The sequence below is a fragment of the Pseudophryne corroboree genome, chromosome 9 (genome assembly GCF_028390025.1).
Source record: "Pseudophryne corroboree isolate aPseCor3 chromosome 9, aPseCor3.hap2, whole genome shotgun sequence".
NCBI classification, from domain to species: domain Eukaryota; kingdom Metazoa; phylum Chordata; class Amphibia; order Anura; family Myobatrachidae; genus Pseudophryne; species Pseudophryne corroboree.
The window spans coordinates 471,825,535-471,838,646 of record NC_086452.1 but is presented as its reverse complement, the minus strand read 5'-3'; the positions used below and the strand labels follow the sequence as shown (position 1 = coordinate 471,838,646).

Genomic DNA, 13,112 nt, shown 5'->3' with positions numbered 1-13,112 from the left:
TAGTGCATGATACTGCAGTGTAGTGTGTGTTGTACAGTAATAGTGCAGTATACAGCAGTGTAGTGTGTGTTATACAGTAATAGTGCATGATACAGCAGTGTAGTGTGTGTTGTACAGTAATAGTGCAGTATACAGCAGTGTAGCGTGTGTGTTGTACAGTAATAGTGCATGATACAGCAGTGTAGTGTGTGTTGTACTGTAATAGTGCATGATACCGCAGTGTAGTGTGTGTTGTACAGTAATAGTGCAGTATACATCAGTGTAGTGTGTGTTATACAGTAATAGTGCATGATGCAGCAGTGTAGTGTGTGTTGTACAGTAATAGTGCAGTATACAGCAGTGTAGTGTGTGTTGTACAGTAATAGTGCAGTATACAGCAGTGTAGCGTGTGTGTTGTACAGTAATAGTGCATGATACAGCAGTGTAGTGTGTGTGTTGTACAGTAATAGTGCAGTATACCGCAGGTGTAGTGTGTGTTGTACAGTAAGAGTGCAGTATACCACAGGTGTAGTGTGTGTTGTACACTTATAGTGCAGTATACCGCAGGTATAGTTTGTGTTGTACTGTAATACTGCAGTATACCGCAGGTGTAGTGTGTGTTGTGCAGTAATAGTGCAGTATACAGCAGTGTAGTGTGTGTTGTACAGTAATACTGCAGTATACAGCAGGTGTAGTGTGTGTTGTGCAGTAATAGTGCAGTATACAGCAGTGTAGTGTGTGTTGTACAGTAATACTGCAGTATACAGCAGGTGTAGTGTGTGTTGTACAGTAATAGTGCATGATACCACAGTGTAGTGTGTGTGTTGTACAATAATAGTGCAGTATACCGCAGGTGTAGTGTGTGTTGTACAGTAATAGTGCAGTATACAGCAGTGTAGTGTGTGTTGTACAGTAATAGTGCAGTATACAGCAGTGTAGTGTGTGTTGTACAGTAATAGTGCATGATACCACAGTGTAGTGTGTGTGTTGTACAGTAATAGTGCATGATACCACAGTGTAGTGTGTGTTGTACAGTAATAGTGCATGATACAGCAGTGTAGTGTGTGTTGTACTGTAATAGTGCATGATACCGCAGTGTAGTGTGTGTGTTGTACAGTAATAGTGCAGTATACCGCAGGTGTAGTATGTGTTGTACAGTAATAGTGCAGCATACCACAGGTGTAGTGTGTGTTGTACACTTATAGTGCAGTATACCGCAGGTATAGTTTGTGTTGTACAGTAATACTGCAGTATACCGCAGGTGTAGTGTGTGTTGTGCAGTAATAGTGCAGTATACAGCAGTGTAGTGTGTGTTGTACAGTAATACTGCAGTATACAGCAGGTGTAGTGTGTGTTGTGCAGTAATAGTGCAGTATACAGCAGTGTAGTGTGTGTTGTACAGTAATACTGCAGTATACAGCAGGTGTAGTGTGTGTTGTACAGTAATAGTGCATGATACCACAGTGTAGTGTGTGTGTTGTACAGTAATAGTGCAGTATACCGCAGGTGTAGTGTGTGTTGTACAGTAATAGTGCAGTATACAGCAGTGTAGTGTGTGTTGTACAGTAATAGTGCATGATACCACAGTGTAGTGTGTGTGTTGTACAGTAATAGTGCAGTATACCGCAGGTGTAGTGTGTGTTGTACAGTAATACTGCAGTATACAGCAGGTGTAGTGTGTGTTGTACAGTAATACTGCAGTATACAGCAGGTGTAGTGTGTGTTGTGCAGTAATAGTGCAGTATACAGCAGTGTAGTGTGTGTTGTACAGTAATACTGCAGTATACAGCAGGTGTAGTGTGTGTTGTGCAGTAATAGTGCAGTATACAGCAGTGTAGTGTGTGTTGTACAGTAATACTGCAGTATACAGCAGGTGTAGTGTGTGTTGTACAGTAATAGTGCATGATACCACAGTGTAGTGTGTGTGTTGTACAGTAATAGTGCAGTATACCGCAGGTGTAGTGTGTGTTGTACAGTAATAGTGCAGTATACAGCAGTGTAGTGTGTGTTGTACAGTAATAGTGCAGTATACAGCAGTGTAGTGTGTGTTGTACAGTAATAGTGCATGATACCACAGTGTAGTGTGTGTGTTGTACAGTAATAGTGCAGTATACCGCAGGTGTAGTGTGTGTTGTACAGTAATACTGCAGTATACCGCAGGTGTAGTGTGTGTTGTACAGTAATAGTGCAGTATACAGCAGTGTAGTGTGTGTTGTACAGTAATAGTGCAGTATACAGCAGTGTAGTGTGTGTTGTACAGTAATAGTGCATGATACCACAGTGTAGTGTGTGTGTTGTACAGTAATAGTGCATGATACCACAGTGTAGTGTGTGTTGTACAGTAATAGTGCATGATACAGCAGTGTAGTGTGTGTTGTACTGTAATAGTGCATGATACCGCAGTGTAGTGTGTGTGTTGTACAGTAATAGTGCAGTATACCGCAGGTGTAGTATGTGTTGTACAGTAATAGTGCAGCATACCACAGGTGTAGTGTGTGTTGTACACTTATAGTGCAGTATACCGCAGGTATAGTTTGTGTTGTACAGTAATACTGCAGTATACCGCAGGTGTAGTGTGTGTTGTGCAGTAATAGTGCAGTATACAGCAGTGTAGTGTGTGTTGTACAGTAATACTGCAGTATACAGCAGGTGTAGTGTGTGTTGTGCAGTAATAGTGCAGTATACAGCAGTGTAGTGTGTGTTGTACAGTAATACTGCAGTATACAGCAGGTGTAGTGTGTGTTGTACAGTAATAGTGCATGATACCACAGTGTAGTGTGTGTGTTGTACAGTAATAGTGCAGTATACCGCAGGTGTAGTGTGTGTTGTACAGTAATAGTGCAGTATACAGCAGTGTAGTGTGTGTTGTACAGTAATAGTGCAGTATACAGCAGTGTAGTGTGTGTTGTACAGTAATAGTGCAGTATACCGCAGTGTAGTGTGTGTTGTACAGTAAGAGTGCAGTATACCGCAGGTGTAGTGTGTGTTGTACACTTATAGTGCAGTATACCGCAGGTATAGTTTGTGTTGTACAGTAATACTGCAGTATACCGCAGGTGTAGTGTGTGTTGTGCAGTAATAGTGCAGTATACAGCAGTGTAGTGTGTGTTGTACAGTAATACTGCAGTATACAGCAGTGTAGTGTGTGTTGTACAGTAATAGTGCAGTATACAGCAGTGTAGTGTGTGTTGTACAGTAATAGTGCAGTATACAGCAGTGTAGTGTGTGTTGTACAGTAATAGTGCATGATACAGCAGTGTAGTGTGTGTTGTACAGTAATAGTGCATGATACCGCAGTGTAGTGTGTGTGTTGTACAGTAATAGTGCAGTATACAGCAGTGTAGTGTGTGTTATACAGTAATAGTGCATGATACAGCAGTGTAGTGTGTGTTGTACAGTAATAGTGCATGATACCGCAGTGTAGTGTGTGTTGTACAGTAATAGTGCAGTATACAGCAGTGTAGTGTGTGTTATACAGTAATAGTGCATGATACAGCAGTGTAGTGTGTGTTGTACAGTAATAGTGCAGTATACAACAGTGTATCGTGTGTGTTGTACAGTAATAGTTCATGATACAGCAGTGTAGTGTGTGTTGTACTGTTATAGTGCATGATACCGCAGTGTAGTGTGTGTGTTGTACAGTAATAGTGCAGTATACCGCAGGTGTAGTGTGTGTTGTACAGTAAGAGTGCAGTATACCACAGGTGTAGTGTGTATTGTACACTTATAGTGCAGTATACCACAGGTATAGTTTGTGTTGTACAGTAATACTGCAGTATACCGCAGGTGTAGTGTGTGTTGTGCAGTAATAGTGCAGTATACAGCAGTGTAGTGTGTGTTGTACAGTAATACTGCAGTATACAGCAGGTGTAGTGTGTGTTGTGCAGTAATAGTGCAGTATACAGCAGTGTAGTGTGTGTTGTACAGTAATACTGCAGTATACAGCAGGTGTAGTGTGTGTTGTACAGTAATAGTGCATGATACCACAGTGTAGTGTGTGTGTTGTACAGTAATAGTGCAGTATACCGCAGGTGTAGTGTGTGTTGTACAGTAATAGTGCAGTATACAGCAGTGTAGTGTGTGTTGTACAGTAATAGTGCAGTATACAGCAGTGTAGTGTGTGTTGTACAGTAATAGTGCATGATACCACAGTGTAGTGTGTGTGTTGTGCAGTATACCGCAGGTGTAGTGTGTGTTGTACAGTAATACTGCAGTATACAGCAGGTGTAGTGTGTGTTGTACAGTAATAGTGCATGATACCACAGTGTAGTGTGTGTGTTGTACAGTAATAGTGCAGTATACCGCAGGTGTAGTGTGTGTTGTACAGTAATAGTGCAGTATACAGCAGTGTAGTGTGTGTTGTACAGTAATAGTGCAGTATACAGCAGTGTAGTGTGTGTTGTACAGTAATAGTGCAGTATACCGCAGGTGTAGTGTGTGTTGTACACTTATAGTGCAGTATACCGCAGGTATAGTTTGTGTTGTACAGTAATATTGCAGTATACCGCAGGTGTAGTGTGTGTTGTGCAGTAATAGTGCAGTATACAGCAGTGTAGTGTGTGTTGTACAGTAATAGTGCAGTATACAGCAGTGTAGTGTGTGTTGTACAGTAATACTGCAGTATACAGCAGTGTAGTGTGTGTTGTACAGTAATAGTGCAGTATACAGCAGTGTAGTGTGTGTTGTACAGTAATAGTGCAGTATACCGCAGGTGTAGTGTGTGTTGTACACTTATAGTGCAGTATACCGCAGGTATAGTTTGTGTTGTACAGTAATATTGCAGTATACCGCAGGTGTAGTGTGTGTTGTGCAGTAATAGTGCAGTATACAGCAGTGTAGTGTGTGTTGTACAGTAATACTGCAGTATACAGCAGTGTAGTGTGTGTTGTACAGTAATAGTGCAGTATACAGCAGTGTAGTGTGTGTGTTATACAGTAATAGTGCATGATACAGCAGTGTAGTGTGTGTTGTACAGTAATAGTGCAGTATACAGCAGTGTAGTGTGTGTTGTACAGTAATAGTGCATGATACCGCAGTGTAGTGTGTGTTGTACAGTAATAGTGCAGTATACAGCAGTGTAGTGTGTGTTATACAGTAATAGTGCATGATACAGCAGTGTAGTGTGTGTTGTACAGTAATAGTGCAGTATACAGCAGTGTAGTGTGTGTTGTACAGTAATAGTGCAGTATACAGCAGTGTAGCGTGTGTGTTGTACAGTAATAGTGCATGATACAGCAGTGTAGTGTGTGTTGTACTGTAATAGTGCATGATACCGCAGTGTAGTGTGTGTGTTGTACAGTAATAGTGCAGTATACCGCAGGTGTAGTGTGTGTTGTACAGTAAGAGTGCAGTATACCACAGGTGTAGTGTGTGTTGTACACTTATAGTGCAGTATACCGCAGGTATAGTTTGTGTTGTACAGTAATACTGCAGTATACCGCAGGTGTAGTGTGTGTTGTGCAGTAATAGTGCAGTATACAGCAGTGTAGTGTGTGTTGTACAGTAATACTGCAGTATACAGCAGGTGTAGTGTGTGTTGTGCAGTAATAGTGCAGTATACAGCAGTGTAGTGTGTGTTGTACAGTAATACTGCAGTATACCGCAGGTGTAGTGTGTGTTGTACAGTAATAGTGCATGATACCACAGTGTAGTGTGTGTGTTGTACAGTAATAGTGCAGTATACTGCAGGTGTAGTGTGTGTTGTACACTTATAGTGCAGTATACCGCAGGTATAGTTTGTGTTGTACAGTAAGAGTGCAGTATACTGCAGGTGTAGTGTGTGTTGTACACTTATAGTGCAGTATACCGCAGGTATAGTTTGTGTTGTACAGTAATACTGCAGTATACCGCAGGTGTAGTGTGTGTTGTGCAGTAATAGTGCAGTATACAGCAGTGTAGTGTGTGTTGTACAGTAATACTGCAGTATACCGCAGGTGTAGTGTGTGTTGTACAGTAATAGTGCATGATACCACAGTGTAGTGTGTGTTGTACAGTTATAGTGCATGATACAGCAGTGTAGTGTGTGTTGTACATTAATAGAGTATGATACTGCAGTGTGTGTTGTACAGTACTAGTGAATGACACAGTAGTGTAGTGTGTGTTGTACAGTAATAGTGCAGTATACACCAGTATAGTGTGTGTTATACAGTAATAGTGCATGATACATCAGTGTAGTGTGTGTTATACAGTAATAGTGCATTATACCACAGTGTAGTGTGTGTTGTACAGTAATAGTGCATGATACAGCAGTGTAGTGTTGTTATACAGTAATAGTGCATGATACGGCAGTATAGTGTGTGTTATACAGTAATAGTGCATGATACAGCAGTGTAGTGTGTGTTGTACAGTAATAGTGCAGTATACAGCAGTGTAGTGTGTGTTATACAGTAATAGTGCGTGATGCAGCAGTATAGTGTGTTGTACAGTAATAGTGCATGATACAGCAGTATAGTGTGTGTTATACAGTAATAGTGCATGATACAGCAGTGTAGTGTGTGTTGTACAGTAATAGTGCAGTATACAGCAGTGTAGTGTTGTTATACAGTAATAGTGCGTGATACAGCAGTATAGTGTGTTGTACAGTAATAGTGCATGATACAGCAGTATAGTGTGTGTTATACAGTAATAGTGCATGATACAGCAGTATAGTGTGTGTTATACAGTAATAGTGCATGATACAGCAGTGTAGTGTGTGTTGTACAGTAATAGTGCAGTATACAGCAGTGTAGTGTGTGTTATACAGTAATAGTGCGTGATACAGCAGTGTAGTGTGTGTTGTACAGTAATAGTGCATGATACAGCAGTGTAGTGTGTGTTGTACAGTAATAGTGCATGATACCACAGTGTAGTGTGTGTTGTACAGTAATAGTGCATGATACCACAGTGTAGTGTGTGTTATACAGTAATAGTGCATGATACAGCAGTGGAGTGTGTGTTGTACAGTAATAGTGCAGTATACAGCAGTGTAGTGTGTGTTATGCAGTAGTAGTGCATGATACAGCAGTGTAGTGTGTGTTGTACAGTAATAGTGCATGATACCACAGTGTAGTGTGTGTTATACAGTAATAGTGCAGTATACAGCAGTATAGTGTGTGTTGTACAGTAAGAGTGCATGATACAGCAGTATAGTGTGTGTTATACAGTAATTGTGCATGATACAGCAGTGTAGTGTTGTTATACAGTAATAGTGCATGATACAGCAGTGTAGTGTTGTTATACAGTAATAGTGCATGATACAGCAGTATAGTGTGTTATACAGTAATAGTGCATGATACAGCAGTGTAGTGTATGTTGTACAGTAATAGTGCATGATACAGCAGTGTAGTGTGTGTTGTACAGTAATAGTGCATGATACAGCAGTGTAGTGTGTGTTGTACAGTAATAGTGCATGATACAGCAGCTATTGTGTATATTGTACAGTAATAGTGCATGATACATCAGTGTAGTGTGTGTGTGTGTGTTGTACAGTAATAGTACATGATACAGCAGTGTAGTCTGTGTTGTACAGTAATAGTGCATGATACAGCAGTGTAGTGTGTGTTGTACAGTAATAGTGCATGATACAGCAGTGTAGTGTGTGTTGTACAGTAATAGTGCATGATACAGCAGCTATTGTGTATATTGTACAGTAATAGTGCATGATACATCAGTGTAGTGTGTGTGTGTGTTGTACAGTAATAGTGCATGATACAGCAGTGTAGTGTTGTTATACAGTAATAGTGCATGATACAGCAGTGTAGTGTGTGTTGTACAGTAATAGTGCATGATACAGCAGTGTAGTGTGTGTTGTACAGTAATAGTGCATGATACAGCAGTGTAGTGTTGTTATACAGTAATAGTGCATGATACAGCAGTGTAGTGTGTGTTGTACAGTAATAGTGCATGATACAGCAGTGTAGTGTTGTTATACAGTAATAGTGCATGATACCGCAGTGTAGTGTGTGTGTTGTACAGTAATAGTGCATGATACAGCAGTGTAGTGTGTGTTGTACAGTAATAGTGCATGACACCGCAGTGTAGTGTGTGTTGTACAGTAATAGTGCATGATACCACAGTGTAGTGTGTGTTGTACAGTAATAGAGCATGATACAGCAGTGTAGTGTGTGTTGTACAGTAATAGTGCATGATACAGCAGTGTAGTGTTGTTATGCAGTAATAGTGCATGATACAGCAGTGTAGTGTTGTTATACAGTAATAGTGCATGATACCGCAGTGTAGTGTGTGTTATACAGTAATAGTGCACAATCCAGCTGTCTAGTGTGTGTTGTACAGTAATAGTACATGATACCACAGTGTAGTGTGTGTTGTACAGTAATAGTGCATGATACAGCAGTATAGTGTGTGTTGTACAGTAATACTGCATGATACATCAGTGTAGTGTGTGTTGTACAGTAAAAGTACATGATACAGCAGCTATTGTGTATGTTGTACAGTAATAGTGCACGATACATTAGTGTAGTGTGAGTTGTACAGTAATAGTGTATGATACAGCAGTGTAGTGTGTGTTGTACAGTAATAGTGCATTATACCGCAGTGTAGTGTGTGTGTTGTACAGTAATAGTGCATGATACCGCAGTGTAGTGTGTGTTGTACAGTAATAGTGCATGATACCACAGTGTAGTGTGCGTTGTACAGTAATAGTGCATGTTACCGCAGTGTAGTGTGTGTTGTACAGTAACTGTGCATGATACAGCAGTGTAGTGTGTGTTGTACACTAATAGTGCATGATACCGCAGTGTAGTGTGTGTTGTACAGTAATAGTGTATGATACCGCAGTGTAGTGTGAGTTGTACATTAATAGTGCATGATACCGCAGTGTAGTGTGTGTTGTACAGTAATAGTGTATGATACCGCAGTGTAGTGTGTGTTGTACAGTAATAGTGCATGATACAGCAGTGTAGTGTGTGTTGTACAGTAATAGTGCATGATACCGCAGTGTAGTATGTGTTGTACTGTAATAGTGCATGATACCGCAGTGTAGTGTGTGTTGTACAGTAATAGTGCATGATACCGCAGTGTAGTATGTGTTGTACTGTAATAGTGCATGATACCGCAGTGTAGTGTGTGTTGTACAGTAATAGTGTATGATACCGCAGTGTAGTGTGAGTTGTACATTAATAGTGCATGATACAGCAGTGTAGTATGTGTTGTACAGTAATAGTGCATGATACCGCAGTGTAGTATGTGTTGTACTGTAATAGTGCATGATACAGCAGTGTAGTGTGTGTTGTACAGTAATAGTGCATGATACCGCAGTGTAGTATGTGTTGTACTGTAATAGTGCATGATACAGCTGTTATAGACCCATATGTAATCTCGTTAGTATTACAGAACCCTGTGTGATTCCAGCATTTTACCCCACTGTATACCTGTAGGGGGCAGCACATCTCGCCGTATGCCTCCATACAGTCGACCAATATAATAGTGTTAAAATCAATTCTTCATATAATTTCATTGGTAATATTCAATTAAACCTGGACAAACAATGTGTTATTGGACAGCGGTTGTCATGGAACAGTGACATTATGTCTTGTCATACGGAGATTGCTGTGCGCAGTGGGAGGGTATTATGTAGCGCTGCTTGAAGACTCATGCCGCTGTTTCTCCGCAGGTCCGTGTGTTCACATTCTCAGTCGGGCAGCACAATTATGATGTCACTCCGTTACAGTGGATGGCCTGCGCCAACAAGGGTGAGGGAGACTGGTGTGGTCTACGGCTGTGTTCTGAATGTGTGGGTTTATATGTCCCATGTGTATGTTTTACATTCAGTATATATGTGAGTGTGTATATAGGTGGTGTACATACGGTGTGAGTGTGTATACTGGTGGTGTACATATGGTGTGAGTGTGTATATTGGTGGTGTACATACGGTGTGAGTGTGTATACTGGTGGTGTACATACGGTGTGAGTGTGTATATTGGTGGTATACATACGGTGTGAGTGTGTATACTGGTGGTGTACATACGGTGTGAGTGTGTATATTGGTGGTGTACATACGGTGTGAGTATGTATACTGGTGGTGTACATATGGTGTGAGTGTGTATATTGGTGGTGTACATACAGTGTGAGTGTGTATACTGGTGGTATACATATGGTGTGAGTGTGTATATTGGTGGTGAACATACAGTGTGAGTGTGTATATTGGTGGTGAACATACAGTGTGAGTGTGTATATTGGTGGTGTACATACAGTGTGAGTGTGTATATTGGTGGTGTACATACAGTGTGTGTGTGTGTGTGTGTGTGTGTGTGTGTGTGTGTGTGTGTGTGTGTGTGTGTGTGTGTATACTGGTGGTGCACATATTTTGTGAGTGTGTTTATTGGTGGTGTACATACTGTGTGTGTGTGTGTGTGTGTGTGTGTGTGTGTGTGTGTGTGTGTGTATATTGGTGGTGTACATACAGTGTATGTGAGCAGTGGCGGATCCAGGGGGGGGGGCACTCTGGCCCGTGCCCCCCCCCTTTCATTTGTGGCCTCCCCCCCCCCCCCACCCCGCGGCGTCGGCGCCGCACAGGGAGATGACGGGCGCCCGCTGAGATTGTGTTACCAGCGGGCGCCCGTCTCCCTGCACAGCGGTAGCCGGAGGCAGGAGCTCAGTACTGAGCTCCGGCTTCCGGCGCTGTCACTGCGCCGTGCGCTATGGGAGAGACGTCAGTCATAGTACTGAGGAGAGGACGCCAGCCAGAAGGAGGACTGCAGCGGCGCGGGAACGGGGCTCGGTAAGTGTTATGTTTTTTTCTTCCTTAATGCAGCGGGGGCATCTCCTGGGGGAAACTACGGGGGGACATTACTACTGGGGGGCACCAACAAGGGGCATTACTACTGGGGGGGGCATCAACAAGGGGCATTACTACTGAGGGGGGGCATTACTACTGGGGGCATCACTACTGGGGGGGCAGCTACTGGGGGCATTATTACTGGGGGTGGCAGCTACTGGGGGCATTATTACTGGGGGGCACCTACAGGGGGCATTACTACTTGGGGGCTAAACTACAGGGGCATTACTACTTGGGGGCTAAACTACAGGGGGAGCCAAACTACTGGGGGCATAACTACAGGGGCCAACCTATTGGGGGCATTACTACTTGGGGGCTAAACTACAGGGGGAGCCAAACTACTGGGGGCATAACTACAGGGGCCAAACTATTGGGGGCATTACTACTGGAGGCTAAACTATAAGGGGGGCATAACTACAGGGGCTAAACTGCAATGGGGCAAACTACAGGGGGGCATTACTACTGGTGGCTAAACTATAAGGGGGGCATAACTACATGGGCTAAACTACAATGGGGCAAACCATAGGGGGGCATTACTACTGGTGGCTAAACTACTGGGGTCATAACTGCAGGGGCATTACCACTGGGGGCATAATGACTGGGGGCATTACTACAGGCAACATTACTACTGGGGGCAATACGGGCATTGCATAAGGGACACCACTACTATGGGGTCTATATAAGGGGCACTACCAGTACAGTGGACATTGCATAATGAGCGCTACAACTGTGGGCATTGTATAAGAAGCGCCACCTCACATGCACCGAAGCCGCACGCAAATGTACTTGCCCCTTCCATGGTGCCCCCCCCTATCATTTTCTTCTGGATCCGCCCCTGTATGTGAGTGTGTATATTGGTGGTGTACATACAGTGTTAGTGTGTATATTGGTGGTGTACATACAGTGTGTGTGTGTGTGTGTGTGTGTGTGTGTGTGTGTGTGTGTGTGTGTGTGTGTGTGTGTGTATACTGGTGGTGCACATACCGTGTGAGTGTGTATATTGGTGGTGTACATACAGGATATAATATAGAGAGAGCGCTAAGCACCTGCAGTGTCTATGAGCTAATTATGCAGTTTCAAATAACAATAGCATATACAAGAGAGTGCATAAACAGTAATTTAAGAACAATTTATTACACATAAAAAGCTCGATATTATAATCCTTCAAAAGCTTTTGTTTTAATCACTTATTCACATACATGGAAACACTCAGAAGGCGTTTCTCCGTTATATCAATCGAACGGTTTCATACCTTCTGATGAAACCGTTCGATTGATATAACGGAGAAACGCGTTAAGGACACTTCTATATCCTATTTGGGAACACTTTATGCTTGGGACTGTGGAAACGCTATCTTGCTAAAGCATCTCCAATATACATACCTCGGTGAGGAGCTCCCCAAACAGTACCGACGAGGAGAAGCTGAGCGGCGTGCAGACGCAGCTGGGAGCTGCTCCCTCACTCTCTTATTGGAAGTACTGAGGCCAGAGTGTGAAGCTCCAACCACTCTGGGAAATACGCGACTCCGGCAGGGGAACATCCAGCGCCGTGCTGCTTTTTTCCGGAGCATAACATTTGGATCTATGGTGATGGGGAGGTGAGCACTACAATTGCATAAGAATTCTTCCCCTAAACTCCGGTATACCGAAATACAGCATCAGCTGTGGTTTATTTATTCTTTCCAACTAGCCAACAGTTTAGTACTTGAACCGGAGTCTGGACACAGTAACGGTACAGAATTACTAACCATATGGTTTCTAGATACAAAGTAACATTCTCTCTATTAAGAGTGGAAACTTATGTATCCTATTGGAGTTGGAGACCAAGGACTGTCCCACTAGCTACTTCTAGAAAATACTATTTATGTAGCCTTCTGAGTGTTTCCATGTATGTGAATAAGTAACACAAAAGCTTTTGAAGGATTATAATATCTAGCTTTTTATGTGTAATAAATTGTTCTTAAGTTACTTTTTATGCACTCTCTTGTATATGCTATGCTGGCACAATTGTTATTTGAAACTGCATAATTAGCTCATAGACACTGCAGGTGCTTAGCGCTCTCTCTATATTATATATTGCATTCACGTATAGTTTACTTCTAGCTATAAAGTGGGGAGCAGCTTGTTTTTAATATGAGGCAATCAGTACAAAATTAATGGTCCCCCCCCTTTTTTTTTTTTTCTTTGTAATTGGGACAATTTTTGCTAACTTTTTATAGTGGTGCGCCTGATTATTGTCTACTCGCAGGTGTCCCGGGAGTGGCATTGAATTGTCCGCCCGGGTTATCTGTGTGTATACAAGGACTGTTTATATGGTGTACATACAGTGTGAGTGTGTATACTGGTGGTGTACATACGGT

The 13,112-nt window shown here is 42.3% G+C and overlaps 1 protein-coding gene across 2 annotated transcripts in view; it reads left to right on the top strand.

The window, feature by feature from the left end:
* Positions 1–13,112, top strand: part of CACNA2D2 (calcium voltage-gated channel auxiliary subunit alpha2delta 2) — a 423,565-nt gene that overhangs the window by 293,300 nt on the left and 117,153 nt on the right. For both annotated transcript variants that reach the window (XM_063941375.1, XM_063941374.1), the window contains exon 13: positions 9,590–9,668. In XM_063941375.1, coding sequence (XP_063797445.1) covers positions 9,590–9,668 — 79 coding nt within the window. The remainder of the gene's footprint in view (positions 1–9,589; positions 9,669–13,112) is intronic.